At 42.9% G+C, this 24,771-nt stretch overlaps 1 protein-coding gene across 6 annotated transcripts in view; it reads right to left on the reverse strand.

The window, feature by feature from the left end:
• CTNNA2 (catenin alpha 2) overlaps nt 1-24,771 on the reverse strand; it is a 1,975,930-nt gene that overhangs the window by 1,221,059 nt on the left and 730,100 nt on the right. Inside the window, exon 7 of one of the 6 annotated variants that reach the window (XM_044295246.1) lies at nt 7,307-7,325. The exons of 4 other annotated variants lie outside the window; for them this stretch is intronic. In XM_044295246.1, coding sequence (XP_044151181.1) covers nt 7,307-7,325 — 19 coding nt within the window. Of the gene's footprint in view, nt 1-7,301; nt 7,326-24,771 lie in introns of all 6 variants that reach the window. One more of the 6 variants, XM_044295254.1, reaches the window with a different exon arrangement.

A 24,771-nucleotide genomic window follows, 5' to 3' on the forward strand; every position in this document is an offset into this window, starting at 1 on the left:
CTGTGACATCACAGTGTGTATTATTCCTGTACTGTGACATCACAGTGTGCATTACCTATGTAGTGTGACATCAGTGTGTGCATTATATCCATACTTTGACATCACTGTGTGCATTAGCCCTGTACTGGGACATCATTTTGTATATTATCTCTGTACTGTGTCATCACTGCATGCATTATGCGTGTATAGTGACATCACTGAGCATTATCCCTGTTGTGTGACATCGTGGTGTACATTATCCCTGTACTGTGGCATCACTGTGAGCATTATCCCTGTACTGTGACATCAGTGTGTGCATAACCCCTGTAGTCTGACATCTTTGTGTGCAGCATCCATGCACTCTAACATTACTGTATGCATTATTCCTGCACTGTGACATCATTATTTGCATCATTCCTGTACTGTGACATCACTGTGTACATTATCCTTGTATTGTAACATCACTGTATGCATTATCCATGGCCTCTAGCATCATTGTATTCATTATCCCCATACTTTGACATATCTGTGTGCATTAGCCCTGTATTGTGACATCACTGTGTGCATTATCCCGCACTGTGTCATCACTGTATGTATTATATCTGCATTGTGACATCACTGTATGTATTATATCTGCACTGTGACATTACCGTGTGTGTTATATCTGCACTGTGACATCACTGTATGTATTATATCTGCATTGTGACATCACTATGTGTTATATCTGCACTGTGACATCACTGTATGTGTTATATCTGCACTGTGACATCACTGTGTGTGTTATATCTGCAATGTGACATCACTGTGTGTGTTATATGTGCACTGTGACATCACTGTGTGTGTTATATGTGCACTGTGACATCACTGTGTGTGTTATATCTGCACTGTGACATCACTGTGTGTGTTATATCTGCACTGTGACATCACTGTGTGTGTTATATCTGCACTGTGACATCACTGTGTGCGTTATATCTGCACTGTGACATCACTGTATGTGTTATATCTGCACTGTGACATCACTGTGTGTGTTATATCTGCACTGTGACATCACTGTGTGTGTTATATCTGCACTGTGACATCACTGTGTGTGTTATATCTGCACTGTGACATCACTGTGTGTGTTATATCTGCACTGTGGCATCACTGTATGTATTATATCTGCACTGTGACATCACTGTATGTGTTATATCTGCACTGTGACATCACTGTATGTAATATATCTGCACTGTGACATCACTGTGTGTGTTATATCTGCACTGTGACATCACTGTGTGTTATATCTGCACTGTGACATCACTGTGTATGTTATATCTGCACTGTGACATCACTGTGTGTGTTATATCTGCACTGTGATGTCACTGTGTGTGTTATATCTGCACTGTGATATCACTGTGTGTGTTATATCTGCACTGTGACATCACTGTGTGTGTTATATCTGCACTGTGACATCACTGTGTGTGTTATATCTGCACTGTGACATCACTGTGTGCGTTATATCTGCACTGTGACATCACTGTGTGCGTTATATCTGCACTGTGACATCACTGTGTGCGTTATATCTGCACTGTGACATTACTGTGTGCGTTATATCTGCACTGTGACATCACTGTGTGCGTTATATCTGCACTGTGACATCACTGTGTGCGTTATATCTGCACTGTGACATCACTGTGTGCGTTATATCTGCACTGTGACATCACTGTGTGCGTTATATCTGCACTGTGACATCACTGTGTGCGTTATATCTGCACTGTGACATCACTGTGTGCGTTATATCTGCACTGTGACATCACTGTGTGCGTTATATCTGCACTGTGACATCACTGTGTGCGTTATATCTGCACTGTGACATCACTGTGTGTGTGTTATATCTGCACTGTGATATCACTGTGTGTGTTATATCTGCACTGTGATATCACTGTGTGTGTTATATCTGCACTGTGACATCACTGTGTGTGTTATATCTGCACTGTGACATCACTGTGTGTGTTATATCTGCACTGTGACATCACTGTGTGTGTTATATCTGCACTGTGACATCACTGTGTGTGTTATATCTGCACTGTGACATCACTGTGTGTGTTATATGTGCACTGTGACATCACTGTGTGTGTTATATCTGCACTGTGACATAACTGTGTGTATTATATTTGCACTGTGACATCACTGTGTGTATTATATCTGCACTGTGACATCACTGTATGTATTATATCTGCACTGTGACATCACTGTATGTGTTATATCTGCACTGTGACATCACTGTATGTGTTATATCTGCACTGTGACATCACTGTGTGTGTTATATCTGCACTGTGACATCACTGTGTGTGTTATATCTGCACTGTGACATCACTGTGTGTGTTATATCTGCACTGTGACATCACTGTGTATGTTATATCTGCACTGTGACATCACTGTGTGTGTTATATCTGCACTGTGATATCACTGTGTGTGTTATATCTGCACTGTGACATCACTGTGTGTGTTATATCTGCACTGTGACATCACTGTGTGTGTTATATCTGCACTGTGACATCACTGTGTGTGTTATATGTGCACTGTGACATCACTGTGTGTGTTATATGTGCACTGTGACATCACTGTGTGCGTTATATCTGCACTGTGACATCACTGTGTGTGTTATATCTGCACTGTGACATCACTGTGTGCGTTATATCTGCACTGTGACATCACTGTGTGCGTTATATCTGCACTGTGACATCACTGTGTGCGTTATATCAGCACTGTGACATCACTGTGTGCGTTATATCTGCAAAGTGACATCACTGTGTGTGTTATATCTGCACTGTGACATCACTGTGTGCGTTATATCTGCACTGTGACATCACTGTGTGCGTTATATCTGCACTGTGACATCACTGTGTGTGTTATATCTGCACTGTGACATCACTGTGTGTGTTATATCTGCACTGTGACATCACTGTGTGTGTTATATCTGCACTGTGACATCACTGTGTGTGTTATATCTGCACTGTGACATCACTGTGTGCGTTATATCTGCACTGTGACATCACTGTATGTGTTATATCTGCACTGTGACATCACTGTGTGCGTTATATCTGCACTGTGACATCACTGTGTGTGTTATATCTGCACTGTGACATCACTGTGTGTGTTATATCTGCACTGTGACATCACTGTGTGTGTTATATGTGCACTGTGACATCACTGTGTGTGTTATATCTGCACTGTGACATAACTGTGTGTATTATATCTGCACTGTGACATCACTGTATGTGTTATATCTGCACTGTGACATCACTGTGTGCGTTATATCTGCACTGTGACATCACTGTGTGTGTGTTATATCTGCACTGTGATATCACTGTGTGTGTTATATCTGCACTGTGACATCACTGTATGTGTTATATCTGCACTGTGACATCACTGTGTGTGTTATATCTGCACTGTGACATCACTGTGTGTGTGTTATATCTGCACTGTGATATCACTGTGTGTGTTATATCTGCACTGTGACATCACTGTGTGTGTTATATCTGCACTGTGACATAACTCTGTGTTGTATATCTGCACTGTGACATCACTGTGTGTGTTATATCTGCACTGTGACATCACTGTGTGTGTTATATCTGCACTGTGACATCACTGTGTGTGTTATATCTGCACTGTGACATCACTGTGTGTGTTATATCTGCACTGTGACATAACTGTGTGTGTTATATCTGCACTGTGACATCACTGTGTGTGTTATATATGCACTGTGACATCACTGTGTGTGTTATATCTGCACTGTGACATCACTGTGTGCGTTATATCTGCACTGTGACATCACTGGGTGTGTTATATCTGCACTGTGACATCACTGTGTGTGTTATATCTGCACTGTGACATCACTGTGTGTGTTATATCTGCACTGTGACATCACTGTGTGCGTTATATCTGCACTGTGACATCACTGTATGTGTTATATCTGCACTGTGACATCACTGTGTGCGTTATATCTGCACTGTGACATCACTGTGTGTGTTATATCTGCACTGTGACATCACTGTGTGTGTTATATCTGCACTGTGACATCACTGTGTGTGTTATATGTGCACTGTGACATCACTGTGTGTGTTATATCTGCACTGTGACATAACTGTGTGTATTATATCTGCACTGTGACATCACTGTATGTGTTATATCTGCACTGTGACATCACTGTGTGCGTTATATCTGCACTGTGACATCACTGTGTGTGTGTTATATCTGCACTGTGATATCACTGTGTGTGTTATATCTGCACTGTGACATCACTGTATGTGTTATATCTGCACTGTGACATCACTGTGTGTGTTATATCTGCACTGTGACATCACTGTGTGTGTGTTATATCTGCACTGTGATATCACTGTGTGTGTTATATCTGCACTGTGACATCACTGTGTGTGTTATATCTGCACTGTGACATCACTGTGTGTGTTATATCTGCACTGTGACATCACTGTGTGTGTTATATCTGCACTGTGACATAACTCTGTGTTGTATATCTGCACTGTGACATCACTGTGTGTGTTATATCTGCACTGTGACATCACTGTGTGTGTTATATCTGCACTGTGACATCACTGTGTGTGTTATATCTGCACTGTGACATCACTGTGTGTGTTATATCTGCACTGTGACATAACTGTGTGTGTTATATCTGCACTGTGACATAACTGTGTGTGTTATATCTGCACTGTGACATCACTGTGTGTGTTATATATGCACTGTGACATCACTGTGTGTGTTATATCTGCACTGTGACATCACTGTGTGTGTTATATCTGCACTGTGACATCACTGTGTGTGTTATATCTGCACTGTGACATAACTGTGTGTGTTATATCTGCACTGTGACATAACTGTGTGTGTTATATCTGCACTGTGACATCACTGTGTGTGTTATATATGCACTGTGACATCACTGTGTGTGTTATATCTGCACTGTGATATCACTGTGTGTGTTATATCTGCACTGTGACATCACTGTGTGTGTTATATCTGCACTGTGACATCACTGTGTGTGTTATATCTGCACTGTGACATCACTGTGTGTGTTATATCTGCACTGTGACATCACTGTGTGTGTTATATCTGCACTGTGACATCACTGTGTGTGTTATATGTGCACTGTGACATCACTGTGTGTGTTATATCTGCACTGTGACATAACTGTGTGTATTATATTTGCACTGTGACATCACTGTGTGTATTATATCTGCACTGTGACATCACTGTATGTATTATATCTGCACTGTGACATCACTGTATGTGTTATATCTGCACTGTGACATCACTGTATGTGTTATATCTGCACTGTGACATCACTGTGTGTGTTATATCTGCACTGTGACATCACTGTGTGTGTTATATCTGCACTGTGACATCACTGTGTGTGTTATATCTGCACTGTGACATCACTGTGTATGTTATATCTGCACTGTGACATCACTGTGTGTGTTATATCTGCACTGTGATATCACTGTGTGTGTTATATCTGCACTGTGACATCACTGTGTGTGTTATATCTGCACTGTGACATCACTGTGTGTGTTATATCTGCACTGTGACATCACTGTGTGTGTTATATGTGCACTGTGACATCACTGTGTGTGTTATATGTGCACTGTGACATCACTGTGTGCGTTATATCTGCACTGTGACATCACTGTGTGTGTTATATCTGCACTGTGACATCACTGTGTGCGTTATATCTGCACTGTGACATCACTGTGTGCGTTATATCTGCACTGTGACATCACTGTGTGCGTTATATCAGCACTGTGACATCACTGTGTGCGTTATATCTGCAAAGTGACATCACTGTGTGTGTTATATCTGCACTGTGACATCACTGTGTGCGTTATATCTGCACTGTGACATCACTGTGTGCGTTATATCTGCACTGTGACATCACTGTGTGTGTTATATCTGCACTGTGACATCACTGTGTGTGTTATATCTGCACTGTGACATCACTGTGTGTGTTATATCTGCACTGTGACATCACTGTGTGTGTTATATCTGCACTGTGACATCACTGTGTGCGTTATATCTGCACTGTGACATCACTGTATGTGTTATATCTGCACTGTGACATCACTGTGTGCGTTATATCTGCACTGTGACATCACTGTGTGTGTTATATCTGCACTGTGACATCACTGTGTGTGTTATATCTGCACTGTGACATCACTGTGTGTGTTATATGTGCACTGTGACATCACTGTGTGTGTTATATCTGCACTGTGACATAACTGTGTGTATTATATCTGCACTGTGACATCACTGTATGTGTTATATCTGCACTGTGACATCACTGTGTGCGTTATATCTGCACTGTGACATCACTGTGTGTGTGTTATATCTGCACTGTGATATCACTGTGTGTGTTATATCTGCACTGTGACATCACTGTATGTGTTATATCTGCACTGTGACATCACTGTGTGTGTTATATCTGCACTGTGACATCACTGTGTGTGTGTTATATCTGCACTGTGATATCACTGTGTGTGTTATATCTGCACTGTGACATCACTGTGTGTGTTATATCTGCACTGTGACATAACTCTGTGTTGTATATCTGCACTGTGACATCACTGTGTGTGTTATATCTGCACTGTGACATCACTGTGTGTGTTATATCTGCACTGTGACATCACTGTGTGTGTTATATCTGCACTGTGACATCACTGTGTGTGTTATATCTGCACTGTGACATAACTGTGTGTGTTATATCTGCACTGTGACATCACTGTGTGTGTTATATATGCACTGTGACATCACTGTGTGTGTTATATCTGCACTGTGACATCACTGTGTGCGTTATATCTGCACTGTGACATCACTGGGTGTGTTATATCTGCACTGTGACATCACTGTGTGTGTTATATCTGCACTGTGACATCACTGTGTGTGTTATATCTGCACTGTGACATCACTGTGTGCGTTATATCTGCACTGTGACATCACTGTATGTGTTATATCTGCACTGTGACATCACTGTGTGCGTTATATCTGCACTGTGACATCACTGTGTGTGTTATATCTGCACTGTGACATCACTGTGTGTGTTATATCTGCACTGTGACATCACTGTGTGTGTTATATGTGCACTGTGACATCACTGTGTGTGTTATATCTGCACTGTGACATAACTGTGTGTATTATATCTGCACTGTGACATCACTGTATGTGTTATATCTGCACTGTGACATCACTGTGTGCGTTATATCTGCACTGTGACATCACTGTGTGTGTGTTATATCTGCACTGTGATATCACTGTGTGTGTTATATCTGCACTGTGACATCACTGTATGTGTTATATCTGCACTGTGACATCACTGTGTGTGTTATATCTGCACTGTGACATCACTGTGTGTGTGTTATATCTGCACTGTGATATCACTGTGTGTGTTATATCTGCACTGTGACATCACTGTGTGTGTTATATCTGCACTGTGACATCACTGTGTGTGTTATATCTGCACTGTGACATCACTGTGTGTGTTATATCTGCACTGTGACATAACTCTGTGTTGTATATCTGCACTGTGACATCACTGTGTGTGTTATATCTGCACTGTGACATCACTGTGTGTGTTATATCTGCACTGTGACATCACTGTGTGTGTTATATCTGCACTGTGACATCACTGTGTGTGTTATATCTGCACTGTGACATAACTGTGTGTGTTATATCTGCACTGTGACATAACTGTGTGTGTTATATCTGCACTGTGACATCACTGTGTGTGTTATATATGCACTGTGACATCACTGTGTGTGTTATATCTACACTGTGACATCACTGTGTGCGTTATATCTGCACTGTGACATCACTGGGTACATTCATTCGAGTGCATTAGGGAGATAATCATAAGCTTTTCATGTGCTAAAGGTGATCATGGAGAAATAGGACCCCATTCCAAATTTTGCTATAGAATCCCAGGGTTACTATTTACAACCTAGTGAAGACACACAATATAAGCAAATGTAAAAAATGAAAAAATATTTGCCTAATTTATCTGTAGGACAAAAAAAAAAAAACTACAGTGTTCAATTCAACCCAAGCGAAGGAGGCAGCTCCGATCCAGGAGCACAGGGGTTAATATCACGGGCCCTGTCCTGTTTGCTGTTCTGCATTAGGCATTATTGTTAATACCAAGGAAACCTTCAAAAGTCTTCCAGCGAGGCAGATAAAAGGACACGGTTCAATTCAGGTGACGCGGCCACTTGTGAAGCTTCAGCAGCAGCCATTCAGAGGACCACGCTAGATTTCGGCTATGTCCTCTCTGAAAAAGAAGGTCCAGAAAAAAACTGCGGTGTCCGATCGTGACAAATTATCTCAATTCTTCTGACTGTTTGCCCTATATTAAAAAGGATGCGGAGTTGTCCTGGTGCAAAGTGTGGCATTCCTGCTTCGGTACAGCACAAAAATATCTACGAACGCCCCTGAAATCAGTGTTCTGATGAATTACTGCAGAGCGACAGGCTGGAAACCAGAGGTTGAAGGGTCTTCTTCTTTTAATGGGGACAGCTAATCCCAATCATCCTACTCTATAACCTATACCCCCATATTCCTCTGGATGAGAACTATTTTTCTGATATTCCTGCACCATGAATAGAATGCCATAGCTGCAGTAGAGACTGACACACATTAGTAATCAGGGGCCTTATTTATATTTTTCTAAATCTTGTAGGAAGTAAAGCATTTTAATGGGTTTGTCAGGGTTAGAAAATCAATTTTTAGTGTCCGATATTGACTGAAAACGTGCCTGGAAACCCTCTTGGTCAGGTATGGTAAATCATCTAAAGAGCCGCTGTCTCCACTAACTTAAGTTACTTAGACGACCACATGAAAAATTGTCCATGTGTCAGACTGCAGTCACAACACACGGACAATTTTTAATATGCAGGGTGATCCCATGTCGGTGGACGTGGACCTAGTGACCACCAGCGACTAGCGCCTTGAAGGGTCTCCAGGTCCGTGAGACAAGGACCAGAATAGTGCAAAAACAGAAATGTGAATCGCACTATTGACTAGTATGGGTCTCTGTGCTGTCCACGTGCAGTCCGTTGCGCACAAATATTGAACACTGTCGGAATCAGGCTTTCATAACTGAACTAAGTACAGAGTCCGACCCCCACCTCATCTCTGCACGGAACTATCTAGAAGGCCAACATAGCATAGAAAGCTGAACGACTCTGGGGACCAGGGAGGTGACTATTCAAGACACCAAATATGTAAACTCTAGACCACCAGGGATATTATTATTAATGAGGTTGTCTGGTGGGTTCCCTAGGGGGAAAGTTGGACGACTTTCTATGATCATACATGGAAAGGGAATGTAGGGCAAAGAAGGATTTCAAATACATAGAAACTGTTCTTTTATTCCGAATATTTTCCTGAGCTTTTTATCTCCTAAACCTGCTGTACCTCAAAGACAAACCAAACGCTAAAAAGTCAAGACCATCAACAATATGTAGTACCTCCTATTACAACTTTTTTACGCTCAAGAATGTTATATATATATTTTTTTAACCATAACCAGAATACACCACTGGGTATAAATTTAGCCTCTATGTCACCCCACCAGGGACATGTATTATAGCCTAAAATGTTTGAAGGATAAAATATATTTCCTATAATACCAGAATACACCACTAAGTATAGAATTAACCTCCATTCCACTCTAGCCCACCAGGAACATATATTATAGCCTGAAACGTTTGAAGGATAAAATATATTTCTTCTAATATCAGAATACATCACTAGTTTTAATAGTAACCTCTATGTCACCCTAGCCCACCAGCTACATATGCTATAGCCGAAAACGTTTGAAGGATAAAATGTATTTCTTCTAATACCAGAATACATCACTAGGTATAAAATTAACCTCTATTTCACCCTAGCCCACCAGGGTTGTATTATAGCCTAAACCTTCTGAAGGATACAATATATTTCTTCCAATATCAGAATACAGAACTAGGTATAACATTAACCTCTATGTGAACCTATGGAACTCTCTGCCTGAGGAGGTGGTGACGGTGAGTACAATAAAGGAATTCAAGAGGGGCCTGGATGTATTTCTGGAGTGTAATAATATTACAGGATATAGCTACTAGAGAGGGGTCGTTGATCCAGGGAGTTATTCTGATGCCTGATTGGAGTCGGGAAGGAATTTTTTATTCCCCTAAAGTGGGGAAAATTGGTTTCTTTCTCACAGGTTTTTTTTTTTCGCCTTCCTCTGGAACAACTTGCAGGATGACAGGCCGAACTGGGTGGACAAATGTCTTTTTTCGGCCTTATGTACTATGTTACTATGTTACTAACCTAGCCCACCAGGGACATGTAGCAAAGCTTAAACTTTTGAGGGATAAAATATATTTCCTCTAATACCAGAATACATTACTAAAAATAATATTTATCTCTGGACAACCCTAGACTACCAGAGCTATCAGTGACTCTTAACCAACCTATACAGAGACTTAAAGAAAGTTGGGAAGGGGCAGTGCTTTCTACTATTTATTAGTGATGAGCGGCAGTAGTCATATTCGAATTCGCAATATTTCGCGAATATTTTGTAGAATATTCTGCGAATATTCACAAATTCTAATATTCGTTATATTGTACGATTTTTTTTACTCGAAAAATCGACAAGGTAATGATCACGTAGTATGCAAATTTTCGTAATGCGAATTTTTGGTAATCCAAATTTTTATCGCAAATTTTTCAGTTGCCGAGCAAAAACATGATTCCGCCCTGCTTCTTGCTTGTGGACCAATGAGTCATAGCACTATATCGAATATATGTGTTTTTTCGAATATTCGTAATATTCTAAAAGAATATATAGCAATACAGCCAATATTCGAAAAAAACAAATGTATAATCTTCTGTCTAATAGTTTTAATTTATTTCTCATCTGAAGTCCAGATTGGAAAAAAAATTCAACAATTGAAAAAAATTATTATAGCACTATATTAGCTAAATTGCTCTATATTTGTTTTTTGTTTTCTAATATTCACTATATTGCTATATATTCTTGTTTTAGAATATTACGAATATTCGAAAAAAACGAATATATTAGTTTTTTCGAATATTCTAAAACAAGAATATATAGCAATATAGCGAGTATTCGAAAAAAACTAATATAGAGCAATTTAGCTAATATAGTGCTATAATCTTCTTTGTCTAATAGTTGTAATTTTTTTCTCATCTGAAGTTCAGATTGGAAAAAAATGACAACTATAAAAAAAGATTATAGCACTATATTAGCTAAATTGCTCTACACTAATTTTCTTCGAATATTGGCTGTATTGCTATATATTCTTGTTTTAGAATATTATGAATATTCAAAAAAACTAATATATTCGATATAGTGCTATATTTTAGTTTTTTTTTAATATTCATAATTTTTCCCATTTAAAGTTATGATTCATCCCTGCTTCTTGCTTTTGGGCCAATGAGTCATTGGCCCACAAGCAAAAAGCAGGGAGGAATCATGTTTTTACTGGGCAATTGAAAAATGTGCGATAAAAATTAGCATTATGAAAATTTGCAATAAAAAAACTCGAATATTCGAAATTACAAATATATATCACTATATTGTAAATATTCGCGAATTTTCGAATTACCTATATTCGCCATATAAATTTGAAATTCGAATATTCGTGATCAACACTACTATTTATACCTTGGGCATTGAGACATTTATCACTCATGCCGAAGCATGCAGTGGACAGCTGGGTTGGAGCTGGTCAGTGGAGTCCTCTCCCTGTTTCCAGCTCGCCCCAGCAGTTCAGAGTAAAACATGGTTGTCGGTAATGCCCATGCTTCAGGCAGGCCAATACTGATCAGGGTCGCCTACCCAAATTTTTCTTTTTTGTCCCCCAATTACAGACTGACAACATTTTTATGGACATATTGGAAAACCATACATGGCTACAGCTCAATAGACTGATAGGAACTCATTAACAGCATTTACTGTGAGCTGTAAAATGATGAAAATTACCACCAAAACCATCAGTCTCAAAAAAGTAACACATGCAAAAAAAAAAAATTCACACAGGGGAAAAAAATCACCTATTTTTACGGACTGTCAAGAAATTTCTAGACAGTTGACAACCCTGATGGCAGGTTTCCTTTAAAGGGATCATCCAATGATAAATATTACTATGTCACGAAGTAATAAAAAAAATAATATACAATACATTTTGCTGTCTGGTAACGCCCCCTGCTGTGTATCCTTCCAGTCCACCTTCTGCATCCATTGGTGGACAGACATGCTCAGTAGCTTCCCTGTGCCGGCGTGGTGATCTCATGGTGAAGCACCTTTCATTCATTATTCCCTACTTCTAAATACATAGAACTATACAGCGACAGTGAAAAAGGAAGTTATGGGGGCATCACTTACCATAGTAGTGTGTAGTATCATTGGAATCTCTGGTGCTGTGTGTAAGGGGCAATATTCTAGGCCGGAGAGGAAAGAGTTAATAAGAGATGACCGCAGTGCACACCTGGGGTTGTAGATGCTCGATGAGCTGCTGCCCACCCATAGAAATGGAAGAGAAAAGTCCTCAAGATTAAAAAAAAATATTAGAAAAGAATGCTGAAAATGACACTGGAGAGCAGCACCTAAATAGTTAATAAAATGGCCTGCATTAGTCAAGATGCTTTTATTTCTAAAATTTCTGAGATAACACTTTTAACCCCTTTGTATCTGCCTAATTTCTCACGACAGATACGGTATGTTTTAGAACGCAACAAGAATCAAAGAAATACTATTAAGGCTACTTTCACACTAGCGTTTGGGCGGATCCGTTCTGAACGGATCCGCTCATAATAATGCAGACGGAGGCTCCGTTCAGAACGGATCCGTCTGCATTATATTAGCAAAAAAAAGCTAAGTGTGAAAATAGCCTGGGACGGATCCGTCCAGACTTTCAATGTAAAGTCAATGGGGGACGGATCCGCTTGAAGATTGAGCCACATTGTGGCATCTTCAAACGGATCCGTCCCCATTGACTTACATTGTAAGTCTGGACGGATCCGCACGATCCGCACGCCTCCGAACGGCCAGGCGGACACCCGAACGCTGCAAGCAGCGTTCAGCTGTCCGCCTGTCCGTGCGGAGGCGAGCGGAGCGGAGGCTGAACGCCGCCAGACTGATGCAGTCTGAGCGGATCCGCCTCCATTCAGACTGCATCAGGGCTGGACGGCTGCGTTCGGGTCCGCTCGTGAGCTCCTTCAAACGGAGCTCACGAACGGAAACCCGAACGCTAGTGTGAAAGCAGCCTTAGTTATACAATAGTGTTGTAAAAAATTCCAAATGGGGTGGAATTGGAGAAAAAAAACACATTTCCTCCACCGTTTTACGGGTTTTGTTCCGACGTCATTTTGCTTGCGGCAAAACTGACCAATGATACAATTACAATTACAATGATACCCCATATATAGTTTTTTTTATGTCTAAATAGTGTAAAAATAAATGTAAACTTAGAAAAATAAATGTTTTTTACATCACCGTATTCTGAGCCCCATAACTTTTTTTTTTTATAGTTTTAGCTACTTACATTTTTTGCAGGACAATCTGTCGTTTTTATTAATACTATTTTGGAGTGTGTGTGACTTTTTGATCATGTTTTATTAATTTTTTTTGGGGTAAGAGAAGCAATAAAAAAAAATGGCAAATTGTCCATTTTGACCCTTTTTTAAGTTACGCCATTCGCCGTATTGTAAAAATATTTTTATATTTTAATAGTACAGGCATTTTCAAAGCAACTACTCACATCACCATTGGTCGCAGGGGATGTTGGCAGGATGCCCAGAAGCACGAGCTTCCCGGTTTTTGACACTTTAGATTCCGTGACCTCACGTGATCACGGCATCTAAAGCCTTTAATTACTGCGATCGACATTATTGCTGGTCGCGGTAATTAGTGGCAGGTCTCTTCTGTTTGAAACAGCAGAGACCTGCCAGCCATGATACCCCTCTGCATGTGCAAGCGGGCGCCATGTTTGCCTATCGCTCCAGCACCGTACATGTACAGCGCTGGTAGTGAAAGGGATATCAGAACAGTGTGGGTCGGACTTTCGGCATCCCACCAATCAGCTGATTGAAGAGGCTGCTTCACTACAGCTTCATACGTTGATTCTGGTGCTGCAGCAACTGTAATATACAGATGCTTCCAAGACTATGGTGTTGTGCCTGGTAAACAATGTATGGGGCGCTGTGCCCTTCAGACAAAAAACAGACATGTTGGGAGTCAGTACCCCACATTTATTATTGTTATTGTTGAGTGAATCAAAGTATCCGACATGGACTTCAATCCAAATTTCAGGAAAAAAATAGATTTGCAACGAATCCGAATTTCCTCATGCTTTGTGGTAAAGAACCAATTTTACCTTATTATACTCACCTTATCCATTTGCTTGCAGAGAGGCCGTCTGCTCCCATCTTGATTGAAGAAAACCCGCCAAAGAACCTTTGGCGAGCATGATGACCTCACCACGTGATCGCGCTGGGCATGCACGGTGACGTCCAAAAAAGTATCAGACAAATTTATTGTGTGTAAGAACCCTAAAGCTATGCAAATTAGCTCTCTTTCAAAAAAGCTATTACCAAATGTTAGGTAGCTATCCTATAACGTTCAACCTTTTAAACAGTCCTTGAGACATAATTTAGGTTTATAACTAGTGTTGAGCGAAATGAACTTCGGATCAGTATTTAAATGTTTGGGTTTTGTGGAGGTGATATCCATTATGTTTGAAATTGCAAGACTTTGTTGAATAACTTCAGACTTTGATTATTTAACTTTAAAACTTGAATTCCTCAGTACCGAAGCCGACATTGGATCCCAGTTTTAAAATGGTTTTCAAGTTGAATAATCAAAGTCCGAAGTTATTCAACGAAGTCTAGTGAGACTTCAGACATAACGAAGTTCACCTCTGTGAAGTCCATACATTTGAATGCAGCAGGGAGGTGGGTCTCCATACAGCATTTAAATGAAGTTTTGAACTAAGCGAAATTGGATCTATGATCCGAAGCGGACTTCACTCAGCACTAATTATAACTAAGCCAGTACCTCATCTGCAGGCAACTGTTTTTGTCTTTGTTAGGATTCAAGGGTGCTATCCCTACTAACAAAGCAACAGACACGTAAATAATCACAAAAAGAGAAATGAGGCCCTGATCACAAGAGATTACAATATATGAAGAGATAGGGGTGACACAAAGGGTAAAAGTGCTGGTTTTGTACAATGGTCCGGTCATCTTGGGAAAATAGGGGAGTAAATATAAGGCTGCATTAGCCCTCACCAGCCTGTATCTGTAATGCTTTTGGGTGCATGTTACATATTATTTGGAAATCTAAAAAATGCAACAACAAAAAAAAGAGTCCTGTCTAGAGATGAGCAAATCAGTTATTTAGAATGGAAATGTAAACCTCTGACATGAAAAAATAACCAAAACAAAAAAAAAAAAAATGGTGGCAGAAAAGGATAATGAAGAAAAAAATGCTGAAAAATGCTGGGTGTAAATCCAGCCCACAAAACTTTTCTATTTTATAATCCATCGTACTAGGGCACACAAAGAGGTTTTATTGCGATTTGTTGTCATTGTCTTTAGAGATGAGCAAATTATTGAAAAGTCTCATTCGGCTGATTTGCCGAATTTTTAAAAAAATATAAGGCTGCATGAGCCATCACCAGCCAGTATCTGCAATGCTTTTGGGTGCATGTTACATATTATTTGGAAATCTATAAAATGTAAAAATAGAAGAGAAGGGAAAAGAGAGAAGAGAGAGAAAACGTGCGAGAAAGGAGAGAAGAGAGAGAAGAAAGAAATTGGAGAGAGAAGAACAGAATAGAAAAGAAAAGAAATAAAAGAGAGAGAAGATAAAAGAGAGAGGGATGAGACAAAGAAGAGAGAAAAGAGAAGAGAGAAGGGAAAAGAAAGAAGGGAGAACAGATAGACAGAAGAGAGAGAGAGAGAGAGAGAGAGAGAGAAGAAAAAAGAAACAGAAGAGACAAGAGAAAAGAGAGATGAGAGAGAGAAAACATGAGAGAAAGGAAAGAGAGAATAAATAAATGGGAGAGAGAGAAGAAAGAAACAGAAGAGAAAGAAGATAAAAGAGGGTAAAGAAAAAGAAGAGAGAAAAGGGAAGAGAGAAGGGAAAAGAAAGAAGAGAAAGAAGGGAGAACAGATAGAGAAAGGAGAGAGATTTCCCAGGATTCGCAAATTCGTGATCTCCAGGTATTATTTTCTTGATTGCGAAAATTCGCATAAAGTGGTATTTAAAAAAAATATATAATTATATTTGCAATTACTAATTACTAATCTATTTTGCGATATTCTAAATATTCCCGAATTCTCGAAGTGCTGATATTCGCGCTTAAAATTCGCAATTCAAATATTCGTGATCTACACTACTCATCACTAGAGTTGAGCGAACACCTGGATGTTCGGGTTCGAGAAGTTCGGCCGAACATCCCGGAAATGTTCGGGTTCGGGATCCGAACCCGATCCGAACTTCGTCCCGAACCCGAACCCCATTGAAGTCAATGGGGACCCGAACTTTTCGGCACTAAAAAGGCTGTAAAACAGCCCAGGAAAGAGCTAGAGGGCTGCAAAAGGCAGCAACATGTAGGTAAATCCCCTGCAAACAAATGTGGATAGGGAAATGAATTAAAATAAAAATTAAATAAATAAAAATTAACCAAAATCAATTGGAGAGAGGTTCCATAGCAGAGAATCTGGCTTCCCGTCACCCACCACTGGAACAGTCCATTCTCAGATATTTAGGCCCCGGCACCCAGGCAGAGGAGAGAGGTCCCGTAACAGAGAATCTGGCTTCATGTCAGCAGAGAATCAGTCTGCATGTCATAGCAGAGAATCTGGCTTCCCGTCACCCACCACTGGAACAGTCCATTGGCATATATTTAGGCCCAGCACCCAGGCAGAGGAGGGAGGTCCCGTAACAGAGAATCTGTCTTCATGTCAGCAGAGAATTAGTCTGCATGTCATAGCAGAGAATGAGGCTTCACGTCAGCCACCACTGCAACAGTCCATTGTCATATATTTAGGCCCAGCACCCAGGCAGAGGAGGGAGGTCCCGTAACAGAGGATCTGGCTTCATGTCAGCAGAGAATCAGTCTGCATGTCATAGCAGAGAATGAGGCTTCACGTCAGCCACCACTGCAACAGTCCATTGGCATATATTTAGGCCCAGCACCCAGGCAGAGGAGGGAGGTCCCGTAACAGAGAATCTGTCTTCATGTCAGCAGAGAATTAGTCTGCATGTCATAGCAGAGAATGAGGCTTCACGTCAGCCACCACTGCAACAGTCCATTGGCATATATTTAGGCCCAGCACCCAGGCAGAGGAGGGAGGTCCCGTAACAGAGAATCTGTCTTCATGTCAGCAGAGAATCAGTCTGCATGTCATAGCAGAGAATGAGGCTTCACGTCAGCCACCACTGCAACAGTCCATTGGCATATATTTAGGCCCAGGACACACACAGGCAGAGGAGAGAGGTCCCGTAACAGAGGATCTGGCTTCATGTCAGCAGAGAATCAGTCTTCATATCATAGCAGAGAATCAGGCTTCACGTCACCCACCACTGTAAGAGTCAATTTTCATAAATTTAGGCCCAGAACCCAGGCAGAGGAGAAAGGTCCCGTAACAGACAATCTGGCTTCATGTCAGCAGAGAATTAGTCTGCATGTCATAGCAGAGAATGAGGCTTCACGTCAGCCACCACTGCAACAGTCCATTGGCATATATTTAGGCCCAGCACACACACAGGCCGAGGAGAGAGGTCCCGTAACAGAGAATCTGGCTTCATGTCAGCAGAGAATCAGTCTGCATGTCATAGCAGAGAATGAGGCTTCACGTCAGCCACAACTGCAACAGTCCATTGGCATATATTTAGGCCCAGCACCCAGGCAGAGGAGGGAGGTCCCGTAACAGAGAATCTGTCTTCATGTCAGCAGAGAATTAGTCTGCATGTCATAGCAGAGAATGAGGCTTCACGTCAGCCACCACTGCAACAGTCCATTGGCATATATTTAGGCCCAGCACCCAGGCAGAGGAGGGAGGTCCCGTAACAGAGAATCTGTCTTCATGTCAGCAGAGAATTAGTCTGCATGTCATAGCAGAGAATGAGGCTTCACGTCAGCCACCACTGCAACAGTCCATTGGCATATATTTAGGCCTAGCACACAGGCAGAGCAGAGAGGTCCCGTAACAGACAATCTGGCTTCATGACAGCAGAGAATAAGTCTGCATGTCATAGCAGAGAATCAGGCTTCACGTCAGCCACCACTGCAACAGTCCATTGTCATAAATTTAGGCCCAGCACCCAGGCAGAGGAGAGAGGTCCCGTAACAGACAATCTGGCTTCATGTCAGCAGAGAATTAGTCTGCATGTCATAGCAGAGAATGAGGCTTCACGTCAGCCACCACTGCAACAGTCCATTGGCATATATTTAGGCCCAGCACACACACAGGCCGAGGAGAGAGGTCCCGTAACAGAGAATCTGGCTTCATGTCAGCAGAGAATCAGTCTGCATGTCATAGCAGAGAATGAGGCTTCACGTCACCCACCACTGCAACAGTCCATTGGCATATATTTAGGCCTAGCACACAGGCAGAGCAGAGAGGTCCCGTAACAGACAATCTGGCTTCATGTCAGCAGAGAATCAGTCTGCATGTCATAGCAGAGAATCAGGCTTCATGTCAGCCACCACTGCAACAGTCCATTGGCATATATTTAGGCCTAGCACACAGGCAGAGGAGAGGTTCATTCAACTTTGGGTAGCATCGCAATATAATGGTAAAATGAAAATAAAAATAGGATTGAATGAGGAAGTGCCCTGGAGTCCAATAATATATGGTTATGGGGAGGTAGTTAATGTCTAATCTGCACAAGGGATGGACAGGTCCTGTGGGATCCATGCCTGGTTCATTTTTATGAACGTCAGCTTGTCCACATTGGCTGTAGACAGGCGGCTGCGTTTGTCTGTAATGACGCCCCCTGCCGTGCTGAATACACGTTCAGACAAAACGCTGGCTGCCGGGCAGGCCAGCACCTCCAAGGCATAAAAGGCTAGCTCTGGCCACGTGGACAATTTAGAGACCCAGAAGTTGAATGGGGCCGAACCATCAGTCAGTACGTGGAGGGGTGTGCACACGTACTGTTCCACCATGTTAGTGAAATGTTGCCTCCTGCTAACACGTTGCGTATCAGGTGGTGGTGCAGTTAGCTGTGGCGTGTTGACAAAAGTTTTCCACATCTCTGCCATGCTAACCCTGCCCTCAGAGGAGCTGGCCGTGACACAGCTGCCTTGGCGACCTCTTGCTCCTCCTCTGCCTTGGCCTTGGGCTTCCACTTGTTCCCCTGTGACATTTGGGAATGCTCTCAGTAGCGCGTCTACCAACGTGCGCTTGTACTCGCGCATCTTCCTATCACGCTCCAGTGCAGGAAGTAAGGTGGGCACATTGTCTTTGTAGCGTGGATCCAGCAGGGTGGCAACCCAGTAGTCCGCACAGGTTAAAATGTGGGCAACTCTGCTGTCGTTGCGCAGGCACTGCAGCATGTAGTCGCTCATGTGTGCCAGGCTGCCCAGGGATAAGGACAAGCTGTCCTCTGTGGGAGGCGTATCGTCATCGTCCTGCCTTTCCCCCCAGCCACGCACCAGTGATGGACCCGAGCTGCGTTGGGTGCCACCCCGCTGTGACCATGCTTCATCCTCATCCTCCTCCACCTCCTCCTCATCCTCGTCCTCCTCGTCCTCCAGTAGTGGGCCCTGGCTGGCCACATTTGTACCTGGCCTCTGCTGTTGCCAAAAACCTCCCTCTGAGTCACTTCGAAGAGACTGGCCAGAAAGTGCTAAAAATGACCCCTCTTCCTCCTCCTCCTCCTCCTCCTCCTGGGCCACCTCCTCTTCCATCATCGCCCTAAGTGTTTTCTCAAGGAGACATAGAAGTGGTATTGTAACGCTGATAACGGTGTCATCGCCACTGGCCATGTTGGTGGAGTACTCGAAACAGCGCAACAGGGCACACAGGTCTCGCATGGAGGCCCAGTCATTGGTGGTGAAGTGGTGCTGTTCTGTAGTGCGACTGACCCGTGCGTGCTGCAGCTGAAACTCCACTATGGCCTGCTGCTGCTCGCACAGTCTGTCCAGCATGTGCAAGGTGGAGTTCCACCTGGTGGGCACGTCGCATATGAGGCGGTGAGCGGGAAGGCCGAAGTTACGCTGTAGCGCAGACAGGCGAGCAGCAGCAGGATGTGAACGCCGGAAGCGCGAACAGACGGCCCGCACTTTATGCAGCAGCTCTGACATGTCGGGGTAGTTGTGAATGAACTTCTGCACCACCAAATTCAGCACATGCGCCAAGCAAGGGATGTGCGTCAAATTGGCTAGTCCCAGAGCTGCAACGAGATTTCGCCCATTATCACACACCACCAGGCCGGGCTTGAGGCTCACCGGCAGCAACCACTCGTCGGTCTGTTGTTCAATACCCCGCCACAACTCCTGTGCGGTGTGGGGCCTGTCCCCCAAACATATGAGTTTCAGAATGGCCTGCTGACGTTTACCCCGGGCTGTGCTGAAGTTGGTGGTGAAGGTGTGTGGCTGACTGGATGAGCAGGTGGAAGAAGAGGAGGAGGAAGCCGAGAAGGAGGAGGTGGCAACAGGAGGCAAAGAATGTTGCCCTGCGATCCTTGGCGGCGGAAGGACGTGCGCCAAACAGCTCTCCGCCTGGGGCCCAGCTGCCACTACATTTACCCAGTGTGCAGTTAGGGAGATATAGCATCCCTGGCCGTGCTTACTGGTCCACGTATCTGTGGTTAGGTGGACCTTGCCACAGATGGCGTTGCGCAGTGCACACTTGATTTTATCGGATACTTGGTTGTGCAGGGAAGGCACGGCTCTCTTGGAGAAGTAGTGGCGGCTGGGAACAACATACTGTGGGACAGCAAGCGACATGAGCTGTTTGAAGCTGTCTGTGTCCACCAGCCTAAATGACAGCATTTCATAGGCCAGTAGTTTAGAAATGCTGGCATTCAGGGCCAGGGATCGAGGGTGGCTAGGTGGGAATTTACGCTTTCTATCAAATGTTTGTGAGATGGAGAGCTGAACGCTGGCGTGTGACATGGTTGAGACGCTTGGTGACGGAGGTGGTGGTGGTGGTGTTGGTGGTACATCCCCTGTTTGCTGGGCGGCAGGTGCCAACGTTCCTCCAGAGGCGGAGGAAGAGGCCGAGGCGGCAGCAGCAGAATAGGCCGAGGCGGCAGCAGCAGAAGAGGTAGCAGGGGGAGCCTGAGTGACTTCCTTGGTTTTAAGGTGTTTACTCCACTGCAGTTCATGCTTTGCATGCAGGTGCCTGGTCATGCAGGTTGTGCTCAGGTTCAGAACGTTAATGCCTCGCTTCAGGCTCTGATGGCACAGCGTGCAAACCACTCGGGTCTTGTCGTCAGCACATTGTTTGAAGAAGTGCCATGCCAGGGAACTCCTTGAAGCTGCCTTTGGGGTGCTCGGTCCCAGATGGCGGCGGTCAGTAGCAGGCGGAGTCTCTTGGCGGCGGGTGTTCTGCTTTTGCCCACTGCTCCCTCTTTTGCTACGCTGTTGGCTCGGTCTCACCACTGCCTCTTCCTCCGAACTGTGAAAGTCAGTGGCACGACCTTCATTCCATGTGGGGTCTAGGACCTCATCGTCCCCTGCATCGTCTTCCACCCAGTCTTGATCCCTGACCTCCTGTTCAGTCTGCACACTGCAGAAAGACGCAGCAGTTGGCACCTGTGTTTCGTCATCATCAGAGACATGCTGAGGTGGTATTCCCATGTCCTCATCATCAGGAAACATAAGTGGTTGTGCGTCAGTGCATTCTATGTCTTTCACCGCTGGGGAAGGGCTAGGTGGATGCCCTTGGGAAACCCTGCCAGCGGAGTCTTCAAACAGCATAAGAGACTGCTGCATAACTTGAGGCTGAGACAGTTTCCCTGGTATGCATGGGGGTGATGTGAGAGACTGATGGGGTTGGTTTTCAGGCGCCATCTGTGCGCTTTCTGCAGAAGACTGGGTGGGAGATAATGTGAACGTGCTGGATCCACTGTCGGCCACCCAATTGACTAATGCCTGTACCTGCTCAGGCCTTACCATCCTTAGAACGGCATTGGGCCCCACCATATATCGCTGTAAATTCTGGCGGCTACTGGGACCTGAGGTAGTTGGTACACTAGGACGTGTGGATGTGGCAGAACGGCCACGTCCTCTCCCAGCACCAGAGGGTCCACTAACACCACCACGACCATGTCCACGTCCGCGTCCCTTACTAGATGTTTTTCTCATTGTTATGGTTCACCACAACAACAAATATATTATTTGGCCCAATGTATTGTATTCAAATTCAGCGGGATATAAATTTGAGGCCTAGTATTTAGGCGCTGGGTGACCGGTATGGATTTAGTGACAGAATTAGACTTGGAAATGCACAGAAGCGTGTGTGTGAAGTTATTCTGAATGACCCTATGTGCACCTTCAATATTATATACCCTTTTAGGGATAGATTTCAAATAGCTCTGATATAGCAGAAACCACTAAATTATGAAATTGCTAAATTGGGAATTGTATTTCAACCCAGAACAAAAAATGTGCTTTGACGGACACTAAATAACTTTCCCAGCCACAACAGGACAGCGGTAACGAGAGATTTAGCGGGATATAAATTTGAGGCCTAGTATTTAGGCGCTGGGTGACAGGTATGGGTTTAGTGACAGAATTAGATTTGGAAATGCACAGTAGCGGGTGTGTGAAGTTATTCTGAATGACCCTATGTGCACCTTGAATATTATATACCCTTTTAGGGATAGATTTCAAATAGCTCTGATATAGCAGAAACCACTAAATTATGAAATTGCTAAATTGGGAATTGTATTTCAACCCAGAACAAAAAATGTGCTTTGACGGACACTAAATAACTTTCCCAGCTACAACAGGACAGCGGTAACGAGAGATTTAGCGGGATATAAATTTGAGGCCTAGTATTTAGGCGCTGGGTGACAGGTATGGGTTTAGTGACAGAATTAGACTTGGAAATACACAGTAGCGGGTGTGTGTGAAGTTATTCTGAATGACCCAATGTGCACCTTGAATATTATATACCCTTTTAGGGATAGATTTCAAATAGCTCTGATATAGCAGAAACCACTAAATTATGAAATTGCTAAATTGGGAATTGTATTTCAACCCAGAACAAAAAATGTGCTTTGACGGACACTAAATATCTTGCCCAGCTACAACAGGACAGCGGTAACGAGAGATTTAGCGGGATATAAATTTGAGGCCTAGTATTTAGGCGCTGGGTGACAGGTATGGGTTTAGTGACAGAATTAGACTTGGAAATACACAGTAGCGGGTGTGTGTGAAGTTATTCTGAATGACCCAATGTGCACCTTGAATATTATATACCCTTTTAGGGATAGATTTCAAATAGCTCTGATATAGCAGAAACCACTAAATTATGAAATTGCTAAATTGGGAATTGTATTTCAACCCAGAACAAAAAATGTGCTTTGACGGACACTAAATATCTTGCCCAGCAACAACAGTACAGCGGTAACGAGAGATTTAGCAGGATATAAATTTGAGGCCTAGTATTTAGGCGCTGGGTGACAGGTATGGGTTTAGTGACAGAATTAGACTTGGAAATACACAGTAGCGGGTGTGTGTGAAGTTATTCTGAATGACCCAATGTGCACCTTGAATATTATATACCCTTTTAGGGATAGATTTCAAATAGCTCTGATATAGCAGAAACCACTAAATTATGAAATTGCTAAATTGGGAATTGTATTTCAACCCAGAACAAAAAATGTGCTTTGACGGACACTAAATAACTTTCCCAGCTACAACAGGACAGCGGTAACGAGAGATTTAGCGGGATATAAATTTGAGGCCTAGTATTTAGGCGCTGGGTGACAGGTATGGGTTTAGTGACAGAATTAGACTTGGAAATACACAGTAGCGGGTGTGTGTGAAGTTATTCTGAATGACCCAATGTGCACCTTGAATATTATATACCCTTTTAGGGATAGATTTCAAATAGCTCTGATATAGCAGAAACCACTAAATTATGAAATTGCTAAATTGGGAATTGTACTTCAACCCAGAACAAAAAATGTGCTTTGACGGACACTAAATAACTTTCCCAGCTACAACAGGACAGCGGTAACGAGAGATTTAGCAGGATATAAATTTGAGGCCTAGTATTTAGGCGCTGGGTGACAGGTATGGGTTTAGTGCCAGAATTAGACTTGGAAATACACAGTAGCGGGTGTGTGTGAAGTTATTCTGAATGACCCAATGTGCACCTTGAATATTATACACCCTTTTAGGGATAGATTTCAAATAGCTCTGATATAGCAGAAACCACTAAATTATGAAATTGCTAAATTGGGAATTGTATTTCAACCCAGAACAAGAAATGTGCTTGAACGGACACTAAATAACTCGCCCAGCTACAGCACTAAGGACAGATTTAGCGGGATATAAATTTGAGGCCTAGTATTTAGGCGCTGGGTGACAGGTATGGGTTTAGTGCCAGAATTAGACTTGGAAATACACAGTAGCGGGTGTGTGTGAAGTTATTCTGAATGACCCAATGTGCACCTTGAATATTATATACCCTTTTAGGGATAGATTTCAAATAGCTCTGATATAGCAGAAACCACTAAATTATGAAATTGCTAAATTGGGAATTGTATTTCAACCC

This window comes from Bufo gargarizans, chromosome 1 (genome assembly GCF_014858855.1).
Source record: "Bufo gargarizans isolate SCDJY-AF-19 chromosome 1, ASM1485885v1, whole genome shotgun sequence".
NCBI lineage: Eukaryota > Metazoa > Chordata > Amphibia > Anura > Bufonidae > Bufo > Bufo gargarizans.